General features: G+C 38.8%; 1 protein-coding gene across 8 annotated transcripts in view; it reads left to right on the top strand.

Annotated features, from left to right (window-relative positions):
• GRIK1 (glutamate ionotropic receptor kainate type subunit 1) overlaps window positions 1-24,396 on the top strand; it is a 415,584-nt gene that overhangs the window by 285,377 nt on the left and 105,811 nt on the right. For all 8 annotated transcript variants that reach the window (XM_024752904.1, XM_024752902.1, XM_024752906.1 and 5 more), the window contains 3 exons: window positions 3,908-3,961; window positions 7,207-7,380; window positions 16,446-16,589. In XM_024752904.1, the coding sequence (XP_024608672.1) occupies window positions 3,908-3,961; window positions 7,207-7,380; window positions 16,446-16,589 (372 nt within the window). The remainder of the gene's footprint in view (window positions 1-3,907; window positions 3,962-7,206; window positions 7,381-16,445; window positions 16,590-24,396) is intronic.

Genomic DNA, 24,396 nt, shown 5'->3' with positions numbered 1-24,396 from the left:
AATCAAAAGAAAGTCATGACATACCTTGAAGTATTCACGAAACAGACAATTGTATTTATTCAGAAAAACAAAAACAAAAAAACGGCTTGTCTGGCACTGATAATCATGGTAGTCACCTGTCAGGGTGAGTGAGATCTCTGGAGGGTGACATATGTCAGTATCTTTCCCACTTCCTTGGCCAAAACCAGCGCATGGCTCCACCCAAGCACAAGGGGCCAGGAAATACAATCACATCACATTGGAAAATTGGAAATGGCACTAATGAAGTCCACACTATGGGTCTTCCAAAATCAAGAAGACTAATAGGTATTAAATACATCCCTACTATAGATATAAAATGTTATTGAAAGGGCTAGGTTTTTACAGTCTATCAATCTATGTCAATAATAAGGTTTCAAGGGGATATTTAATAAGAATAATTCTGTTAGGAAACAACCATTATTAAAGTATTGGTGGAAGCGGTTAAGGGGAACGTGCCATCAGTACAAATAGTATTGACAGCCACATTTATTACTTATTAGTGTGTGTGATGTGATGTGTTTTGCACCATTAAAAATGATTTAAATAGAGCAAAACTAGTTCCTAGTAATACTGTCTTGGTAAAGTGTACACTGCCTAAGTCAGTGCCTCCTGGTCAATCCAGAAAAATACAGTAAAAAAATTCAAACAAGGTAGTGTTTGTTAAGAAAAAGTCAGTTTTGCAAAGAACCATTTAAAAATCCCCATATCATGATTACACTATTTGAAAAACTGACATTTATCTTGATATGACATTTTCCTAAACCGTTAATGACTTTTAGCTGAAATACCAACATGCAGAGAGAAAATCGTGGTGTGAATGCTATAAAGTATAAAGTATACTACCATTTAACAGCAGAGCAGCCAATCCCAACCAGTGTACAAACCATTATAAAGAGCTTTGGTGCTATTGGCTTTATTTCTATCTAAAAATTTCTCATTCACCCGTGTCCTAGAGAGTCCATAAAACTGACAGCTCAGTGATCCATGACTATACTTTTTTCTTAATTTTCATTTCTAGGAAATTCAAGGGAAGAACCAGGAAGCACTGACCCAGGCACTAGGTAGGAAAGTCAAGAACGGGGACTTTTCTAGTATATCAAATAAAAAGTGTATCTGGAAGGTCCAAGGATTCTTTCTGCTACAAAAGCAGGTCCGTTAGTTATTTATTCACTGCATCTGTATGACTCTTTTCTAACATTAAGTAAGAGACATATCAAATGAATATTTGCTTCCAGAAATTATAAATAATAATAATTAGTTGAATGGTTGCTTAAAAAAAAAAAAGCCTATACTCTCAAATGGTGATCAAATGCCCCCACAATAAAGTTTAAAAAGAAAAATTAGCCCATGTGAAAAGCTGGAAACTCAGGTGCCTTTGTGTTTTTTCAGCAACAATATTTTAAACCTCGGTGTCCAGGTCTATATCTTGACATAAAACTTTCCAGTTCCCTTTCAAGAGATAGTCTTGCCTGCAATTATACTAACAACCTAAATGAAAAATTGAATTCCTGACTGACCTCAGCAGGTTAGCTCTTTATGCTCCAGTGATATAAGAGACCAGCTAATAAGACCTCACCACGCATGATTTTCAATGTTATTGATGGCCCTAAAGCAATCCTACCCTTTTAAAAATCCTTTTGTGCATCTGGTCTTATTATCACCATAGGAGTGACTTACATACTGTGAGCTTATGATTCATAGAGAGAGTTTCCTGTCATTTTTCTTGCCTTCATGATATTACAATTTCACCAAATATTCCTCTGGTTTCCATGTTAGCAGAGAGGGCATAAGAAGTGTCAGATCTGTGCTCGTGTATGTTACATGCCGTCTCCAAATACCTTCTCCATTTTTTATCCCCTTTCATGTAAAATCATTCTAGTTTACATATCTTAGACACCTTATAAGAACTTCAATAACTTGTGTTGCTTTTCTGAAGAACTTTTCAATCCATCTCTTCAGCTGAAGTTATGAAAGTCCTTGTTCCTTAATGCAAATGGACATGTTTTCCATAAAGCAGTGATTATCAGCCACTGCTGTGAAATACAGAAGCTCCACTCTCAGAAATTCTAATTCTGGATGTCTCTGGGATGGAGCCTAAGAATATCTGATTTTAAAACTTCCAGAGGGGATTCTCATTTGCATCCAGAATATATCAGAGTTGTGGGGGAAACTGTCTTGAAAGTTTCATTTCTGAATCCTATGCAAATACCAAAAATACAGCACTCAAACAGTCCTTTGTGCCTGCACCAAGGAAGGTGATACTCTTGATTTAAAAGATTGATGATGGGAATGTGAATTGGTTCAGCCACTATGGAGAACAGTATGGAGGTTCCTTAAAAAACTACAAATAGAATTACCATATGACCCAGCAATCCCACTACTGGGCATATACCCTGAGAAAACCAAAATTCAAAAAGAGTCATGTACCAAAATGTTCATTGCAGCTCTATTTACAATAGCCCGGAGATGGAAAGAACCTAAGCGCCCATCATCAGACGAATGGATAAAGAAGATGTGGCACATATACACAACGGAATATTACTCAGCCTTAAAAAGAAATGAAATTGAGCTATTTGTAATGAGATGGATAGACCTAGAGTCTGTCATACAGAGTGAAGTAAGTCAGAAAGAAAAAGACAAATACCGTATGCTAACACATATATATGGAATTTAAGGGAAAAAAATGTCATGAAGAGCCTAGGGGTAAGACAGGAATAAAGACGCAGACCTACTGGAGAATGGACTTGAGGATATGGGGAGGGGGAAGGGTGAGTTTTGACAGGGCGAGAGAGAGTCATGGACATATACACACTAACAAACGTAGTAAGGTAGATAGCTAGGGGGAAGCAGCCGCAAGGCACAGGGATATTAGCTCGGGGCTTTGGGAAATCCTGGAGGGGTGGGATGGGGAGAGTGAGAGGGAGGGAGATGCAAGAGGGAAGACATATGGGAACATATGTATATGTATAGCTGATTCACTTTGTTATAAAGCAGAAACTAACACACCATTGTAAAGCAATTATACCCCAATAAAGATGTTTAAAAAAAAAAAAAAGATTGATGACAATATCTTATCTCCAAAGCATTTGCAACTGTTTCTTCTCAGTGGACACCATTTTCAGGAATCCAAAAGTAAAATCACAGTTTTAAGAAACTACCTCTACCTAGAACCCTTGTCCTTTCTGTCTACCTCCTTTTTGCCCCTCCCCACCAAATAAAGACAATATACACAGGATGTTTGGAACTGTCAGGGTCCCAATTAGGTAACAGAATCAGAATTAAGAGGCAGCGAGACTTGGTATAAAAATAATCCCCATCCTTCTATCTATAAACAATCCTCTCTTCCCCTACTCACTCTATGGGATAAGATGGAAAAAGGATAGAGAGAAGGGTTTCTGAGATATACATATTTATAAATCCTCATTTAAATATATCTACATATCAGTATTGCCAATTTAATATTTAATGAGTTTTACTCTGGGGCATTATGATAAGTACTAAAACTAAGGAGATCAATAAAATATATATCTAAGCATGGGATTACTCAGAAACCCAGGGAGTAGGAAAGGCAAAGCTCTCTGCCATTATGGACAACTCCAGATATAAAATTTTTTGAGCATAAACTCATTTTAAATTTGATTGTCAGACCAATTACTTCCATGAAGGTCAAACATAGCATACTGAAAGTGCATTGGATGGAGGTCAGTGGCCTGGATCCTAGCTCCACATCAATCATTGGTTTGTCTCAGGTTTCTGATCTACTTGGTCTATGGATTTCCAAAGCCCCTTCCTATTCTATGTCTCCAAGCTATTGCAGTCAACCTACTAATTATCGATTTCTTATTATAATTCTGTTTCTGATTCATCTCTTATTTCTCTTTTGCAGATCCTGTTCATGGGCATGATGACTGAGTACTATCATTACTTTTTCACAACCCTGGTAAGCATATCTGGTGGAAATGTATTCCACACTATAAAAAAAATCTTCAGTTATTTTTAAGTCAGCGCCACCAGTGTCAAGGCAAGTTATTGTCATGGAGATTTGTTTTACTTTCCTAAGAACCCTCTAAATCCAGAAATGCTGAACAGCAGGTGTCTTCCTTCCTTCCTTTCTTTCTTTCATTCTTTCTTTCCCTTTCTTTCTTTGTTTCTTTCTTTCTTCTTTCTTTCCTTCCTTCCTTCCTTTCTTCCTTTTTTCCTTCCTTCCTTCTTTCCTTCCTTCTCTTTCTTTCTTTCTTTCTTTCTTTCTTTCTTTCTTTCTTTCTTTCTTTCTTTCTTTCTTTCTTTCTTTTTCCTTTCTTAACTAACATCAATGCAAGTGCACCCAGAAAGGAATTAAAGTCAAGCTTTCATTAAATAGAAACTGCCAAAGTACAAACTATTAATAAAGAAGAATCATCTACATTTTCTATATACATTAGAGAGCACACTGAAGTGTATCTTGGCATTCTTTGATCTGATGTGATTTCCCCACCTGTGTCCAGTGGATAGCTGGATTAGCCAAGGTTCACCTGTCAGGTGTTTTGAAGACCATCAAGATAAAGAGCTTGGGAGATGCTTTCCACATTGAACATTTTTCATCATAAGAAAAATCATGGCTCTAAGCTGGAGAAATTCAAAAGAAACTATACAACTTTAAATTTTGACAGATTATCAGATCAAGGAGAATGATTTAGGCAGTTAACAAATCAAAATGATGTGATAGCTCTCGCCACACACACACACACACACACACACACACACATACAATACACCCCTCCCAACACATACACTCCACTCTTTTATGTGAGAAGAAAATACAGAGCCAACCTCCATTTCTAACCTATAAAAGTGTGTCGACTAAAATCTACCCAGATTTTGGGAGATTCAATAAGAGTATCATTTTACCAAATAAAACTGGCAAGGCAGGCTAGTACGTTAGGGAAATCAAAGAATTTGGAACAAGGATGAGGCAGCTACCATACACATACTTCTAGAAGTAGTAAATTCCACTCCTAACTCAAGTATTTCTACGAGCATGAAGGGTTGCAGAGGATGCCATGAGACAAATGCTTTGGGGCAGTTGTCAAAATTATCACTGCTCCTGAGCTTGGAGCTAGGGAGTAGGATGCAGGGCAGAAATTCCTGAACTAAAGTTTCCGTGGTCTTCCCTCCTTCATTGACATCCTGATCAGGTTCTCTGTCAGAACAGTTGAGGGAGACCCTGAGAACTGGAAAGTATCATACTATGATTACAAATATGGTCCTTTCCCCATCACCATGAACATGTAGGTCTTACTCAAGGTGAGATTGCCATCTGGCTTAGAACTTCCTATCCTTCCCAGGTGTACACACAAGTTGAATTGGCTTCGTTGAAATTTGAAAAAAATATAAACAAAGAAACCTAAGAAGGTTGGTCTTCAATGGAAGGACAAACCAGTTGCCCTCACACTCTTGCTTTCCTCAACCTCCACTAACAAGGAGATGTTGAAAATTGGGCCTCAAATTTTCCATATTGTATATTGCATAGAAACAATTTGGAAACCAAGCTAATTTTGCACATGCTTAATGTATCCATTTTAGCACACTGTATTTTTGTACTGTTGAATTAATAAGGGATTCAATATGCATCCTGGAAGTTTCTGTCTGAACCCCCTGTATCTTGAGTAACTTTCCTTCTATTCATTGAGTGTGCTAAAGGAATCATTCTTCCTTGGGTCTTATTCTTTAAATTTGCTTCTTTAAGCAATTTCCTTTGGTTTTATCTGCATTCTGCCATGCTTTGCTTTTATATTCCTACCACTCTTGCTCATGAGTATTAAGGAAACTTAAAGGAAAAATTAGTTAGTGCAAGGGAAATAAATATAACAATTTAAAAGACAGTATACTTTTTCTTACATGAGCGAGTTCAGAGGTGCATTCTTATAGTTCTACAGTCTAATCCAAAGTTATCTTGGGAAGAACTAGTGATGTAGAAAAGAGTTATTCAAAATAATAAATCTATATGCATCTTCTGCACATATAAATCATGGATTGTTTCTGAAGCTACTTCTCTTTAGTAACCATTATCATCAGAAATAATGTACTGTTTTGTATTGTTCTTTCATGAAGCAGTTACATTGGTAAGTAATTTTTATGGAAGTTTTTCTCTTTTATTAACTGTTAAATGCTATTTTGAAAGTTTGGTTTATTCATAAATGTGAGATATTTTAATGATATGTTTTAGTGTCTAACATTTCTTTACAGGAAAAAGTTGAATTAATCACTTAAGTCTATTTTAAATATGAGCCAACATAAACTTCTGGTTTACACTCAGCTTCACCTGTAATGGAAAATACTAGAGTGGGTTCAAGTTTTTTCCCTGCAACATTATCTAAAAGGGAACAAATACTACTGTTAAGATACATCAACACAACCATAGGCTCCAGTTTATTCTCTGAAGAGAACACTTTGGTTCTTATTCTAAGCTTGTTAAAATGTTAACTCTTTCTACTTTTATCATTTTTAATACTGCTCAGGACTTATTTGCCCCAGGCATTCTTTATGCTCTCATTATATGGGACATAGGTTATTTTCAGTGAGCAAGGGAATGGTATTTTTTTTTTTTTTTTTTTTTTTTTTTTTTGCTAAGAGTTATCTTTCCATCAAATGTATATGCAAGTTCCAAACTTCACCTCCTTTGCAAGATTCAAGGCAGCCTGGGGCAGCAAGTTTTGAGGGAGAAGGGTGGTACTACCACTGACAAGTGGATCATTCTCAGGCCAGTCACATCACAGCTCAGAACCACAGTTTCCTCATCTAGAAAATAAAAGCAGTGAATCAAATGGACACAAAGATCCTTTTCAATTCCCCAAAGACTATATCCTAGGAACAGAATTCTCTAGCTTCTCAGAATGTCACATCCTGTTCCCAAGGGCATACTAATTATTGGCAGCTAAATTCTTGTTCTTGGTTTATACCAACTTTAACGATACTGCAAAAAAAAAAAAAGAAAAAAGGATGAAAATGAAAACTGATTACTTAGAGTTTGTCAGGCAGCATGCAAGTGAAAAACAAGAGGAAATGTTCTTTTATAGAACCAGTGTGATTATGGCTGCCATTCTTGTTTTAATCATTTGTTGCTTCTACAATCATTAGTTCTCTTTTGCCTAAAGAGCACAGAAAATGTTAACTCTTTCTACTTTTATCATTTTTAATACTGCGCAGGACTTATTTGCTTTAGATCTGGAACTCTATAGGTACAGTGGTGTAAATATGACCGGGTTTCGGCTGGTTAATGTTGACAATCCTCACGTGTCGTCCATCATTGAGAAGTGGTCCATGGAGAGACTGCAGGCCCCACCCAGGCCTGGGACTGGCCTTTTGGATGGCATGATGACAGTAAGTAGTTTTAAAATAAAATCATTTGAGATGATGTTTGACTTTCTTAGAGGTTAGGTTAAGAATCTCATATGCTTGGGCTTCCCTGGTGGCGCAGTGGTTGAGAGTCCGCCTGCCAATGCAGGGGACACGGGTTCGTGACCCCAGTCCGGGAAGATCCCACATGCCACGGAGCGGCTGGGTCCGTGAGCCATGGCCGCTGAGCCTGCGCGTGTGGAGCCTGTGCTCCGCAACGGGAGAGACCACAACAGTGAGAGGCCCGCGTACCAAAAAAAAGAATCTCATATGCTTTTCATAGTGAGAGGAAAAGTGTTATAACCTGTGCCTTGACTTGTATGAGAAGAGGAGAAAACATTTTATGTACAGTAAGTCCCCTACATATGAACGAGTTCCCTTCCAAGAGCATGTTAGTAAGTCCAATTCATTCGTAAGTCCAACAAAGTTTGCCTTGGTACCCAGCTAACACAATAGGCTATATAATACTGTACTATAATAGATTTATAATACTTTTCACAGAAATAATACATAGAAAACAAACAAACACAAAAAATAAAGGAAACATGTTTAATCTTACAGTCCAGTACCTTGAAAAGTACAGTAGTACAGTGCAACAGCTGGCATACAGAGGCTGGCATCGAGTGAACAGGCAAGAAGAGTTACTGACTGGAGATGGGAGAGGAGGTGGGAGATGGTAGAGCTGACAGATCATCAGCAATAGGAGACGGAGGGCAAACTGCAATTTCACTCACGCCTGAAGTTGATGAAACACACATTTGAATCTTTGAAAGTTCACAACTTGAAGGTTCATATATAGGGACTACAATTTTGAAAGCCTGTGCATGGCTACTATCAAAAACTGCTATTTTCAGCTTCCTGAGAGTAATGGCCTCAGATAAAATAGTTAACAGGAGTAGCCACCACTGTCAGCCAAATGGAGACAAAGCATAAACAAAAGCAAGGGTAAGTGGGGAGAGGGTTGCCCCTGGGAATGTGACTTTGGGAAGGAGGGAGGGAAAGAGAGGAGCAAGCTGCCTATAAAGGTTCTGCAGAACCAGCTTGCCTTCCTCACTTCTCCTACATTTCAGCAAGCAGAAGTGCATGTGGAAAAATCTGGATTTCCATAGAGTTGGTGTGTTCACATTCTTCCCGTCCTGGGTACATGGAGGTACACCTCTGCAGACACTGACAGTGCTTTATACCAGCCATATGTCACTCTCGAAGCAGATGCCAAGCCTGCCTCCTAAGGAGAGACAGGTACTCTGCTGAACAGATAAATTGCAAACTGCCTCGTCAGAGAGCTTCTCACTAACATCATTTGTCTCTTGTTGTCAAATGCACTTCTCTAATGAAGCTCCCTGTGTGATGGAAGAAAATTGCAGGGAAAAAAAAAATGATTTCTGTACCAGAACAGTGTCATCCAAAGGAAAAGATATTGGGAATGTGGGCAGGTAATAGCATTTTAAATTGGCATAGTATTTCATTCTCTGTTCCCATCATCAGGAGAAACACTATTGCTTTTAAGATGCAATTTACTGGTAACTGAAAGGTATCAACGCACATAGAAATAAACTTGAGATTTCTCTTCTTTTTCTACCTTCTTTAAATGAGGTACAAATGACAAAAAAGAATAAATGAAGTGGTTCTGGAGGATCCCATGCTCAAGGTCTCTGTTTTTTTAAACCTGAAATAACTCAAAATACACAAAGAGATCTGAAAGATAATGATAGAAAGTATTTTGGTACCAATGAGTCTTAGGATGATTTGAAACATTGCTTTGAATAAGAATAAGTAGAGAATACCCAGGGAAATACTAGGCTTCTGAAAAGGAAGAAGAAAAGCTAAAGAAAGAGAGAGAAAATGAGGGAGAGGGAGCGAGTGAGCGAGAGAGAAAGAGGTGCTAATTTTGGGGTTTTTTTTTTTCCTGCTGGATTTATAATTCCAGTGTGTTCAAATATGATTCAAAATCTTCTGGCCATACCCCAAGCCCACCTCCCAAACAAGATCTCTATCACAGGATGAGGTTTTTACCTATGCTTGGTATGTATGCCTAAAAGAGTTATAGTTTGGAGCTATATTAACACAGATTGTGGATTCACAACAAACATTAAATATTCATCACAAGTATGGCTTAATGTAGCAAAGAAGTGCCTGTTCCCTTCAGTTATACTGAGCTGACACAACAGTTTGTACATACTGACTGAGATGAAGCAAACCACTGAATGAGGGAGGTAGAGCCATTCCATTCTCACCCAATCAGGCCCAGCGGTCCTGTGGACAGGAAGCATGGCAGAGCCAAGTTCCCAGTGGATGAGAGATCCCATTCAGTCTAGAGTTTCTCATTGTCTTTTCATCTAACCAGAGGGGTCTCTGTTATTATTGCTGTTATTGTTATTATAATAAACTATAAAAAGGAAATGGGGATTTATTAGGACAGAAGACGGTGGCTCACCAGGTTGCTCTAAAATTGGGTACAGTAGCTATGTTAGGGCATGACATTATTAGTCGAAAACAGTGGTAGCACTCAGTTGCCCACTAGTAGTCGGATCCCATCGTCATTTCAAGATAGAGCCTTGAAATTGATCCTGTGAAGCATAGTGTTGACCTTTATTTATCCAAAGAGTCCATTTTGCAGTTCACTGTTTCCTTTTGGCTTCTAGTAGAGGCAGCTAATTTGGGGATATAGAAACAGAGTCACAGAAAGTTTAAAGGACAAGTATAAGGGCATCCAAAGGACTGATCATTGAGTCAAGAGAGCATACCCCAAGTCCCCAAGCCTGGGCCCAGTGCTAACAGGTCTTTGTTCTCAAATTGCCTCTGTACTCAAACTCTTTCTTCTCTACCTTAAAGTTAAAAAGTCCTTTGGTTTCAATCCCACTGGGCCTATATATCTCAGGTCCAGCATTCCATTCATTCTTGCATCTCCAGGATTTGCTGCTTCCATTGCCTAGAACCTTCCCCTCTTCAGGTTTGCTCAAATGCTACCTCACCGGAGAGGCCTTCTATGAACCTGCTACCTAATATAGTAAGTCCCCTTCCTGTTATTCCCCCTCTCCTAACCTGCTTTACCTTTCTCTGTAGCCCTTATGACAATACGTCATATTTATATTTGTTCGTTGTCATCCCCTATAACAACATAAACTCCATGAAGCTGGAGATTTTGTCTTTTCGTGTTCTGCTCTATTCCCAGCACCAGGAAAGGACTGGCACAGAGCAGATCTTCAATAAATATGTATTTAATAAAGGAATTAATGTGCTAAATAAATATGAATTGAGGTCTACTAAGACTCAAGATATTAAATGAAAAATACTCATGTAGGCCTGAAATAATACTGCAAATTTCAAAGAGAGCTTCTATAAATGAGAAATGGACATGATTAGTAAATAGATTATTCTAAAGTAATAATATTATTTGAAAAATTAGCCATAGACTAACCACTATTAATATTTAAGTAATACCCTACTATAATAGAATTTCTTTCTCCTAAATCACACACATTATCCCACCATTCTCCAAATGGAATTTCCCTGTAGCCCTTTATAGTCATATTTTTCTGTGTGCTGCATACATACACAGATGTACATACGAATATATAATATAGGAATTTTTCTAACTTATGTATTTTTACTTTCCACCTGCTTATCTATTTTCCTCTTCAAAGTTTTAACTATTAAGAATTTCTTAGAACGTCATACACTAAAAATATCCTCAAAGAATAGTATTATGTCAAAACACATCCAAATCTAAAAATAAGAAGAAGTTTAAGAAATATAAATTTAATTAGAGAAAAAATATTGACTTTAAAAAACAGGGTTACGGGCTTCCCTGGTGGCTCAGTGGTTGAGAGTCCACCTGCCGATACAGGGGACACGGGTTTGTGCCCCAGTCCAGGAAGATCCCACATGCAGTGGAGCGGCTGGGCCCGTGAGCCATGGCCGTTGAGCCTGTACATCTGGAGCCTGTGCTCCACAACGGGAGAGGCCACAACAGTGAGAGGCCCGAGTACCGCAAAAAAATAAAAACCAAAAACAGGGTTAAAATTGAGTTAAGAAAACTGTTACTGAGTCAATAGAGTTCAAAAATAGTGAAACTCATTATTTGAAAACATCTTGAGATATTAAAAAAAGTGTTTTATCAACCAAAATGTTAATTAACTTTCTTGAAGTTTAGAGTGATTTTGTAAAATCTACTTCATTCCTTTTCTCTATGTTTAAATTTCTCTCAGCATTTGGGCTAATTCGATCTATTGGCTTTTGAGGATAGACTAGAGTAATGGAGTGGCCCATTCTCAGATGGAGTCTTCTCTGATTTTGAACCTAAAATTGTGTATGATTCAATACTGCAGAGTCATGGGAACAGCCAAACATCGATGTCATCTGCCTTCCCAGTTCTTCAAATGCACTCATGATGAGTAGTTAAGTCAGTACCCTTATCTTACATCTAAGTCTTTCTTATAATGATCCACAGAGAAGACCACTTTGAGTGTCCACCCTGAGTATCCACTGTTACCCTTGTGATGAAAGACAATAGGCAGTGAGATTCAGTAGAAAAAGCAAGATCTTTCCAGATAAGGAAAACCTAGTTTTTAGTCTTTGCTATATCCCTAAATAACTAAATAACCTAAATTATTTAGTCTTTCTGAACCTCCTAGCTCATCTGTAAATCTCTATAATAATACTTTACAGTGTTACTTTACAAATTAAATCAGATAACATATATAAAGCCTTTAGGAACATAGAATTGAATTTATTTGATGATACCTGCTGTTCTGCCAATTTGTAGTCAATCAAAGGAGAACAAAAGACATTCTGAAATACAGAGGCAGAATTATTATTCTGTCTTATTGAAGCCAGAATCCATTTATTTACAAGAGACACATTCCTCAGTTTGCACATATAGCCCAAGGTTGCTTATTCCCTGGGACATGTGTGACCTTGTATGACCAGTAGCATCACTCAGGTCTGTTTTCCAACTCCACATATAGTTCTCTTTCCCCTATTCCTGTCTTTCTCAAAAGCTGGCAAATACTCATTGAGGCTCACAATATGCCAACTTCTGGGCCAGTCCTCACTGGACATGTCAGAGCTGCAGTCCTAATTACTGAATTTCTAGACTGTGAGTACATGGTGATATCTTTGCTACCTTCCACAACCTGTTTCTAAACCCCAGCTCTCTCTTTAGTTGCTCTCCCCTACTTCCTGCGTGCTCACCACCTCTCCTAGCACTTTTGTACCCTCAGAAGCATCCACCCCCACCAGCTTTTGCTCCCTAGCAGGGCTCATATAGGCAAAACACTAGTCCTCCCACCCTTATCAGAATCCTCATTACTTCAATAGACATGTCTCAGAAAAGAGGGAAACCAGCTAATTCATACTAAGAGACAAATTTCTGTTACCTCTATGCTGTGGGTGAGATATTTGCATTGTAATAGAGGAAACTGTTAACACCATGAAAGAAAGGAAATTCAGGAAATGAGGGGGATGAGGTATTATTTTAAAGTATTTCCCTCCTAGAGAACTGACTTGTCTATCCATATCAGGTTAGTGAGAACGTTTCTAAATTTGGAGAGAAAATGGGAAATCTATACTTTTTGCTCATTTCCAAAGGCTAGGTCTCCCTATCTCCTCTAGCTTTCTCCAACAACAGTTACATACCAGGCAGGCAGATAAATGTGGAGACTCCATAGGGCCATATCATGTTTTTAGTCCTCATCCCTAAGGTGACATAGCATCTCATTGTTTTGTATTGGGGTCTCCAAGGCCACATTCAGATTTGATGATTTGCTAGGACTCACAGAAATCAGAAAAGATGTTATACTCACAGTTACAGTTTATTACAGTAAAAGGATACAAATTAAAATCAGCAAAGGAAAAACTCACAAAGGACCGAGTCCAGAAGAAACCATGCATGAGCTTCTAGTGGTCCTCTCCCACGACAGTTGCATTGAGAGTGCTTTATTCTCACAGCAAAGATGTGTGACAACATGATGAAGTGTTGCCAACAGGGAAGCTCATCTGAGCCTTGGTGTCCAGGGATTTTATGTGTGTGGGGGGGATGGTCAGTCACATAGGCATAGAGCACCTACACAGCTGACTTTAGTTGGTCTCCAGCCACTCCAGAGGTCAAACTGATATGGCATGGTCCAGAGCCCCAAGTGAACAAAAACAGGCATTCATCATAAATCACACTGTTAGCATAAACTATTTGCATTACCCAAGACCCCAGGGATACAACGATACTCTGATCAGGCAGGATATTTTAAGGAGGTAATCTCCCCGAAGCCAGTCAAAGGCTAATCCTTTCTTCGGAATGTGCAGAGATTGAGTATCCTGAGTCCTCTGAGTTAATCTTTTATTGCACATCATTGTAATAACCAAAACATTGTGCATTGGCAAGAAGCCCACTTTCAATATGCCTGTTTCATGATACATGTTGTTGCAAAAAGCTTCTCTTACAGGCGTTGAGCACTGTGGTCTCTTCCAGGCTTTAGATGCAAATAAAATGTGAACACAAACATATTTGAAACACAAGCCATTTTTTTTTTTTTTTTTTTTTTACATTTACCTAAAATGACTTCAGAGTTGCTGTTTGGTAAGCAGGCCTCCAGCATAAAACTGAAAAGGGGAGGAAATTCAGTGGTAGTTCATTTGTGCTATAAAATACTTAAATATCTCCTCAATTTAAGAAAACACTTTATGACAAGGGGAAGCATAGTTTAAGAATAAATGTGTTTTTTTCCTTGAATTTGGAAAGCACTGGTCAGGCCTATAGTTTTGAATCTTGTTATTACCTGGCCCAGTGTAGAGACAGCCTTGACAAAGAAAATTAAAATCTTAGTCTCTACGTTAAGTTTATGGAAAAGTTAGATCATTGGAATTCCTCTCCTCACACTTCTCTATCAAATCAATCAGCCAGTTAGTGAATATATATACCAAAGTGTTTCAAAAAGGCATATTGCACTGCTAAAAAGGTCCAGGTCCCCATAGCATAGTGGTTAAGGGCATGAGCTCTGAAATCTAAATTTTAATCCTGAGATGGAATCTTCATTCCTTGCTTTACTGGCTACATAACTTTAGGCAAGTTATTAAAGTTGTTTCCTATATCTCCAAGCCTCAATTTCTCTGTCTGTAAAATGGGGACAATACCTACCTCAAAGGTTTAACTTCAGTAATTAAAGGAGACAATTTGTAAAATGCTTATAGTGCCTGGCATGTAGTTAATCATCAATGGATATTGACCATTGTTGACTTATTATTATAATCATTAAATCATCAGACAAATAGTTGGTTTAGAAGCAGTTCAGCTTTGTGGTTGAGAGCATAAACTCTAACACCAACTTCCTGCATTTGAATCTTGGCTTTCCCACACTAGTTTGGGGGCAATATTTAACCTTGTCAATTCTTCATCCATAAAGGAGTAGAAGTCATGGTGAAGATTAAACGTTTTCAAAATATTTGAAATAGCACCTGACATATGAGTGCTCAATAAATGCCAACTATTATGATAGATTACATTTTTAACAGTCTCATCTGTCAATAGATTAGCCTTAGACTAGTCACTTAATTTCCCTTGCTGATCTATAAAATGGATTATATCAGTCTTGAACTGACATGACCAGAATATTTTTAAGCTTTAACAATTATCACCATCACAGCTTCTATATATCACTCATATTAAGTATGAGTGAAGCAATTAATCTTAGAAATACATCATAAAACCTTGGGATTATACAGTTTTCACAAAAGTGTATTTTATTTTAAGCACGAAATAATATTAATTCCTTCAGCAAACATTTATTAAACAACTTTTATGTGCCAAGAACTGTGCTAGCCACTAAACAATGAAGTTGAACACTTTTATCAAGAAAGAGATGTAAAAACAATAAGTATAGTATATGGAAAATGCAGTGATAGAGATTGCACAGGATAATAAGTATTCAAAGTAGAGATATTCTCTGGACTCAAAGATTAATAGAATGCAAGATGTAGTTCCCCTTATTTTCCCTTTCTATCTCCATCAAGACATGTTCAATAAATGATGAATAAATATATGTTGAATAAATCAACTGATTTTGGAAAACTGCATGATAATCTTCATTATAAGAGCTAGATTCTTGGTTTAACTACCCAATTACTGGCTATATGTATGACCTTACACAAATCAATATACTGTCTGGAGGTCAATTTCCTACATAATAAATAGTTTAATCCATCTATTCTGCTTATTTTGTGGGGTTGTTGAGAATTTCAAATGAGCTAATATATTTGAAGTTGCTATGAAAATCCTCAAGTAAAATATGAAGGTATCATAAGATTTTATCCTTAAAGAAAACCACAGGGCAGTATATTTTATAAAATGCTGAGCGCATTATGTGAAATTTTGCAAATGAGAGAAATTTCATGAGGAGTTGAAGAATATGTCCAGCTCCCCAAAGGAATGACTACTTATAATCTCTATCAGGAAAGTAAGTGCTAACAAGAGTACATATTTTCTGAGGAAGTTCCACATGTCTGTTCTTCAGAAGGTCTCTTCAAATCTGCCATTGAATTTCACTCTATGACTACAACCTTCTTGACTCTGGTAAATGGAAGTGTCCTAACATGAGTATCCTTATCTGAAAATCACATGTTAATTTTACTCACAGCACTTTCTTTCTACCAAATATAAACAAGTAAATAGACTGATAGATAGGTAAATACTAAGAAACAGAATCCAATATTGAACCTCTAACTCAATGTAGTTGATCTTAACATTGGGCTTACCATCAGATACTCCAAAAATATTTGTTCCTTGAGTCAAGTCTTTTGTGGCTGATCCAAGTTCCATTTCTTTTTTCTTTTTAAGAACTTAAAACAAAGCAGAGCCATGACTACAATTTTTTCTGGCATATCAGGTATTATTTTAGAGAAAAATATAGTTATTGGAGAATGAGAGGTGTTCAACTGGAGAATAAATGCCTGCTGAGTTCAGAAAAATAGAAGATAAGGAAGCAGGCAGGGTGATTACGCAGGTAAAGGAAGCTAAGCAAAGGTGGAATTGAAGATGTGGTGTGTGTCTTCCTCCACAGACTGAAGCGGCTCTGATGTATGATGCTGTGTACATGGTGGCCATTGCCTCCCACCGGGCTTCCCAGCTGACTGTCAGCTCCCTACAGTGCCATCGACACAAGCCATGGCGCCTTGGACCCAGATTTATGAACCTGATCAAAGAGGCAAGTGATGCTTGTTCACAGTTCAGTTCTTCCTTTGGCTTAGTGCTTCTGGACTTGTCCAAGTGGTGAGGTCCTTGCCATTTGGCTCTGTTGGCATGATGTCTATAAGAGATGAGAAGGCATCATCAACCAGTCTGCTGGGGATTCACTGTTAAAAGTTTGTCTAGAAAACTGTCAGGAACTTTCCAGTGTGATGCTGAGAAGCTTTAAAAAGCTACCAGATCATAACATTCACCATCCTTTATTTCAACTATAACCCCAGCTGCTGCTGGTCCTCCACACATGTTCAAAATAGCTAGCAGGTGCTTATTCTATGGCCTGTTGAGTCAAGGGGTAGGTTGGTCCATCTCTGAAGAGTACCAGAGATAATTCCCATGTTGTCAGCCTCTAGTGCCTCTAGTCCTAGTGGTTTCCTAAGTCTTGGGTTTTACAGGACTGAACAAAAGGACCTCTTTGTTCTAATGATATACTAATTATTTCGCCATTTGTCAGCTAGCTGGAAAAGTCTGATACCTTTCAAAACCTACCACATGTACTAAAGGATTTTCAAGAGTACAGTGTTTGTGAAAGAAAAGAATTCTCACTGCTATTTCAGGGCAATAGCCCTGAAATCTTGGGCATCCATTCCTTTCCTCTAAGGCTAGTCGACTTCCCTTCACCAGACCCTGTTCTAAGATCCTGAGATGCCTTATAGACATGTATTCTTGATTATCTTTGACCCCAACACACATTCCAGAGTGTGTCTGGACTTGACAAGATGAAATAAGGTACTTGGGGGCAGCCGGGCCTGACTGAGGATACACCATACGCTGTGATGCTGTTCTAATGCTTTCTCTATGGGATGCAGAGATTTACCTCTCAAGTGAAGAGTATCTTTATTCCTTTCTGTACTGGAGTAGGATGGGGTGAGACAAAGCCATAAAAGAGAAGAGTGGCAGGGAACATAGTGCAAGAGAAGAATGCCCAGCCAAGAGCAAGGGAGAAATCTAAAGAAAGATACCTACTTAGGTCTTTATCTCTGCTAGTCTCTTCAGCACCTACAGACCCCTCTTCAGGCTCTTCAATCTACTTCCTCATTGAAGGCTGGCTCTGATCCATAAGGGTCAGGACCAGAGAGACAGGCAGTATGAAGGTTAATACTACCCAGGCTCCAAACCAAGGTTATTTACAAGGCTGGGATTGAAGTATGGCTAACAGCAAAGAAGTGCCTTGGGCACACAGTTTAAGGAGGCACTTACTCTCAAGGTTGAACCCTGCACTTCCAAGAGACTGAGAGAGAGTGCTTCCTTAAATTATGTGCCCTGGGTCCCTCTCTTACCTCATCCTATTCCTGGCGTGGTTATTTGGGTTTAAATTCCAGCTCCACCAACACTTATGAGCAATGTAACCTGGAAAAGTTACTTAAACTCCTTGTGTCTCAGTTTTCTCACCTGTAAAATGGGAATAAAATCTTCTATCTCACAGCATTATTGTGAGGATAAAGAGTAAAGTTAACACTTGTGAAGAACAGTGCAACAACACAGTAAGAATCTGAAACATTAGCTATTCTCTTACCATTGGAATGGACCACTCATAACAGCTCTTGTTCAGTTCTACTGAGGATGATGCCAGGAATTTAAAACTGGCAACAGAAACAACAATAGAGAAATCACAAATAGGCATAAAATGACCCGTTCGGACAGCTACATACATCTGACATACTGTGCCTAATAGGAAAACATCACACAGCCTCTCCTCTCCCTGCAGCGATCATAGTTATGTCCTGAATCGCCATCCTGATCACCTTGATCTTTAACAAGAAAACAGCTGGATTCCTTTTATCTCATACCAGTGCAAGGAGAGGCATGAGACAACATGAAAGCTTGGGATCAAACACTCTGGAACACCCTAAGCACCTTTTTTCTTGTACTTAAGTTGCATAAGAAGGTGAAATTACCAAGTGATCTTTAGATACGTTTAAAGAAATAATGAGCTCTAAGATGAGGGACCACATTGAAAGCAAGAAAGCATTTGACATTCAGTTACTCCAAAGAACAAATTCCCCATTCTCAGGCTCCACAGCTGGGGGTAGAAGGGGAGATGCATTAGAAACCTTGTGTTCATCTTTTCTTTTGTCTCCTGAGTCACGATGCCTTATACTGCCTTTGGCAGGGTGTAGGCATCTGCAGAGAAAATGGGAAAGCTGGTTAACCAGGAGTAATGCCACAGCCTGTTGAAAGACTGGCACTGAGGGAATTCTGAGACAAGCTAAAACATGCAGAAGTGAGAAAATGCAGATATTTCTTTCAGTGAGTACCTAATACAACAAAACGTTGCAGGTATCAGGTTTTATTAGGAAACATGAAATAAAGCACTTGGTCCTAAAACTTCCCCTGGTCCTTTCTTTTAGTAACTATCATTTTCTAAATGATTTCCAAAACTATAATCAGAAATAATGTAAATAGGCAAGTCAGCAGATTGAATTTATGGTGAAGATCAAATTCATCACAGGAGGTAAGATTGAATTTACGGGGTGAAGATCAAATTCGTCACAGGAGGTAAACTTCCCGAGCAGAGAGGTATTTGTGTGTGCACTAACCCCTGGTAATTCCACACATCATTTAGAATCAGTAAGCCTTTCAGACAGATCTCTCAGGCTATCTACTTTTCAGTGTTTTTAGGCTGACCAGAAAGAGAGAAAGACTTAAAGAATATTTCAAACATGATAGGGTGTGTTATAGTGTTATCTCTCTGGGCATTTGTTAAGCAAATACATATTAAGAAATTATAAATTCCCATTCAACAAGAATTACTGGGACTCCATTATATAAGTAATATTAACTTGGTGCTCTAGGGGATATTTCCCCAAAATTACAAGATGTGGTTTCTCCTGTCTACTAATATAAATTCTATGTAGTGGAGGAATAGCAGGCTTCATCTGAAGATTTCATTTGAACCCACACTCTTCAGCAGGATATGCAAGGCCCCTAGCGATCTGGTTCCTGACCTCCTGTGCCATCTCTCTCATCTCCTGCCTCAATCCCAGCACTTGCTGAACCTATTGTGGCTCCCTGAACTTGTCATATGCTCCTTCCAAATTCTCTTGCCTCTGATTGAAGTGCCTCCCCTGGGTCATCCTTTATGACCCAATTCAAGCACTAGCCCCCATCTGCTGGCCCTGACTCACAAATTCAGGCTCCTCTCCTTTATTACGTCTATTGTCAGACCATGGTATTTGATTGCATGTCTGTCTCCAAGCTGTGCTTTTCTAGTCTCGATTCCCTAGTCCTTGCACAATGCTGAAGGTAGAATGAGCACCCAATAAATAGATGCCAAACAAGTAGATGAATGGATAAGTGAATGAGTGAACAGCAAAGGAACTGAAGAACATATACAATCTGTGAGCAAGTATTATCGCTCAAACTCCCCATATATGAATATCATATTCAGACACAATTCAATAAGGCAGAAAGCAGGGCCTGGGCTAGACTCGTCTACTGGGGTCCTAGGTTCTAGTGGGGGAGTAAGGCATAGACCAGCCTATTTAACTGTGAACTGAGAATGTAGACCCTGAGATTTAATCAGTTTGCTCTCTGTGTAAACCTAGTCATTTAGCCTCTTTTTTTTTCTCAGTTCCCTCTTCTATAAATTGGGGTTAAAATACCTACTTCACATGTCTATAAGGATTACATTTAATATATGTACAGCCTAGCAAAATGTCTGGCTTACAGTGATTGCTCAAGAAAGGGTAGCTACCATTAAATGGAAGGTCCTTGTTAAAATGTGTATCATGCAAGGTGGTGGTCAGGAAGAAATGAGGCAACACGTATAAAACTTTAAGTGTACTGCCTAGCATATGTAAGCACTGCATTCTTGCTGTTGTTATTTGGCAGCATCACTGTTATTATTGAGCCTAAGATGAAGTAACAGCGCTTATAAAAAGAAGGACAGGACCTGGCAGTGGAAAATCAGTCGTTCAATGGAGACAGTCATGCAGCATACAAGCGGCCAAATGCAGTGATGCCAGGGATGGAGGGAGCTTTCAATCATCAAACACACACAACTGTTCAGGAGGGACCCAAAGACATTAGGTAACAATCAGCCATGCTGAGGTAATAGAAAACCCTGGCAAACCACATCTCAGGTCAGTCCGGGAAAGGATAACTGAATGTGGTGTGAAGAAGCTGAAACACTTCCTGTTTGTAGCCAGAGTTACTCAGGACCCAGAGTAAGTTCAAGCTGGCCATGGGGAAATCAGTGGGAATAGCTGGCAAAGGAGCAAAAAGCACATCAGAGCATCTGGGAGGAAGAGAGTCTGAAATTACAGGTGTTGGGAAGAGCAGTAAATGGTGGGTATGGCAAAATGAATCAGATTTTAGGTTAAATCAGTGGTTCTTAACTATTTTCTGGGTTACAGACCCTATATTAAAACTGATTTAAACCATGTACCTGTTATTCCCACAAAAAGATTTGTTTGAAATCTCAGGGGCCTTACAAACATGCTGGTCTCCTTGAAACTCACGTTATACGCACACAATGGAATATTACTCAGCCACATAAGAGAATGAAATAATGCCATTTGCAGCAACTTGGATGGATCTAGAGGTTATCATACTGAGTAAGTCAGAAAGAGAAAGACAAATACTGTATGATATCACTTATACGTGGAATCTAAAATATGACACAATTAAACATATCTGTGAAACAGAAACAGACTGACAAATACAGAGAACAGACTTGTGGTTGCCAAAGGGGAGAAGAGTGGGAGAGTGAAGGATCGGAAGTTTGGGATTAGCAGATGCAAACTATTACATATGGGATGGATAAGCAACAAGGTCCTACTGTATAGCAACAGGGAACTATATTCAATATCCTGTGATAAACCATAATGGAAAAGAATATGAAAATATATGAAATATATATATGTATAACTGAATCACTTTGCTGTACAACAGAAATTAACACAACATTGTAAGTCAACTATACGTCAGTGAAATGAAAAAAAAGTATCTGAACTGAGTATTTAAGGCAGAATTTGGTTGAAAGCATGTTCCAGTATGATGACCAGAAAAAATATAAATGAAACATAAGGAGTTCTGATGGGATCAGATGGAGTGGTCCCACGTGGAAGTGGCGAGAAATGAGTTTACATAAATATGGAAAGACAATTGGTTTCTACCTGAGAAATTCTGCTGAGAATTTCTAATTTTATTGATGATTGATAAAGAAGTCACTGTTCTTCAGGCAGAAACAAAATGATATTTTAGACAGTTTATATTGGTAGCTATGTGTAAGTTTGATTGAAACAGAAAAACCCACAATGATTATTGAGGAATTGTGGACATCTTTGTTCAGAAGTAATCATCACTCATAAAGAGCTAAAAGGGAAAAAAAGTTCAAGAGAAATAAACAAATGTTTCTTGAATTAGCCTTAATTTCTCTCCAAAATTTAGACTAAAATGAACTTAGGTCTAAATTCATTCATTTACTTCCCTGTTGGAAAAATCCATCTGGATGTCCTGCTGCCACCCACATATCAACAAATTCCCAAATAGAACCCATCAGTTTTATCTGTTAAAATTATTATCACTACTGTAGGCCCAATGTCAATGAATTATGATGTAACCAGTATATCAAACAAACACAACTAGTGGGACAACAAACAGTTTATTTTGTTCCTACTGCCCATTTAAAATTATTTAGTGAAAATTGCATGGGGACTATGATTTTTTGTTTACTAAGATAATGGCAGTCCTAGAGGTTCTTTAAGTTGAACTTCAACTTATAAATTAGACTATCTAGTCTAAGACATTAATCAAAAGTGCAACTTGATATAACATCATATTTCTCCTCTCCCTGAGCTCTGCTGGAAGACTCTAGGGAAATGGAGGGATGGTGGGCTCTCCTCTTTCTCCTTTCCTTGCTGACTTCCTCACCACACCCTTAGCTACTGGACCTCCTACCAGGCTCAAAAAGTGTTAGGACAACGGTTCCCAAACTTTTTGGCACCAGAGACCGGTTTGGAAGACAATTTTTCCACAGATTGTGGCGGAGGGGGATGGTTCAGGCAGTAATGCCAGTGATGGGGAGCGGCAGATGAAGCCTCGATCACTCACCCTCCGCTCACCTCCTGCTGTGTGGCCCAGTTCCTAACAGGCCACAGACCTGTCTGCGGCCTGGGGGTTAAGGACCCCTGTGTTAGGACACTTTTTGCTTGGCTGGGCTGCTCAGTACTCTCTAAGCTTAGCAGGAAATTCCTACAGTAAGCGGGTGCCCCCGTTAGCCTGGTAGATTTTTAAAGTTTAGGGTTCCTATTGGGCAGGCTCTCCTGATGTTTCTTTGACTCAGACCAGTGGATCCCTGTTTCAGATGGAAGGGTATGGAGAGTTCTCAGCCCCTTGAAATCCAGTAGTACACCTCTTGCTCTTTCTGCTGAAGTCTCCTCACCCTTCTAGACAGTCCTATTGACTACAACCCAAGCCTATCCCACCCAGGTACCATGGATACAAATCTGGTCCACAGGAAATACCTACTCATTCCTTCCATGGTAATTCAGGGAATACCTCTAATTGTAGTGCAGCAGACTTCTGCTTGGCCCATCATTTCAACTGGTCAACTCTATGTAGACTTCTTTTTTCTCTTGGGAGTCACACCATAGTCCACCTCCACTTTCTCATGTTTGCGTCAGCCATTGATCTTCTGCATCTCCAACTGTAGCCAACCTATTTCAGATTTCTCCAAATGGCCTCCTGGAAGCTCCATTCACCAAGAATGGAATTAGAAAACAGTATCCTAAAGGCAGAGGGGTGTGAACTCACAGAGAGGCAACAGCTCTGTCTGGAGAAATCTCTTCAGCAACCACCTCTACCACACATGTGACCCTTTGTATAAATCCTTGATCTAGAACAGTCTCTGAGGGGGCTTCCTCTGTACGTATGTATAGGAAACTTGGGAGTGTCTAACAACCTACTCTAGTATCCTGATATCCATCATCTGGGCACCTGACTTGACACATCACAGTAAGATAGGACATATCACTCAAACCAGACCTCTACAAGTCTGTCTAAATTTCTTCATCCAACTCAGCACACTCATTGCCTTAAGTCCCATCAGACTTTCTATCCTAAATATTTTTTAACAAACTTCCTTGCCCACTGCCCTCATCATTTCTTCCCTGGACCATTAAAATAGCCTCTAACTAGGCCCCATATCTTGACTGTCAGCCCTTCTACAACTGTCATCACCATATAAGCAAAGTGATGTACAAGAGTGCATAGTAGGTATTCTACCCTCTAGAAACACAAACTTGCTTATAGTTTGCTGCATTCACCATGCTTTTCTCATACAGTAAAGACAGGTGAATTTCTCTTTTCCTGGCAAAACTGACCTCACAACACCACTTTTGTCATACTCCTTTCAGTCTGAAAAGCACTGCCTCCCATTTTTCACGTAGCTGATTCTCTCTCAGAGTTAATTCTCCTAGTCCAGTAAGCCTCTCTCTAACCTTTACTTGGGGATGGATTCTCCACTGGACTTCATAGCTCCTGTACATCTCTATGTTAGCATTTCACATGCTTCATTCAGACACTGTAAGATCTTTCCCTTGGACAAGGACAAAATCAATTTATCTTTGTGTCCTCACGTTCCTGTGCAGTACATGGCAGGCATTTAAAAGATGCTTGTTGAACTGAACCCAGGAAGCTAAAATCTAGCAAACTCTTATTAAATTTCACTGAGCTGATACTTGATTTTAAACCATGTAAGTAGTTCCTAATTGATCTGGTCCAAAATAAATTTCCTACATAAGAGTGAAACATTATTTACAAAT

This window comes from Neophocaena asiaeorientalis, unplaced genomic scaffold, assembly GCF_003031525.2.
Source record: "Neophocaena asiaeorientalis asiaeorientalis breed wild unplaced genomic scaffold, Neophocaena_asiaeorientalis_V1.1 scaffold245, whole genome shotgun sequence".
Classification (NCBI taxonomy): domain Eukaryota; kingdom Metazoa; phylum Chordata; class Mammalia; order Artiodactyla; family Phocoenidae; genus Neophocaena; species Neophocaena asiaeorientalis.
The sequence above is the reverse complement of the archived record's forward strand: the minus strand, read 5'-3'. Positions and strand labels throughout refer to the sequence as shown.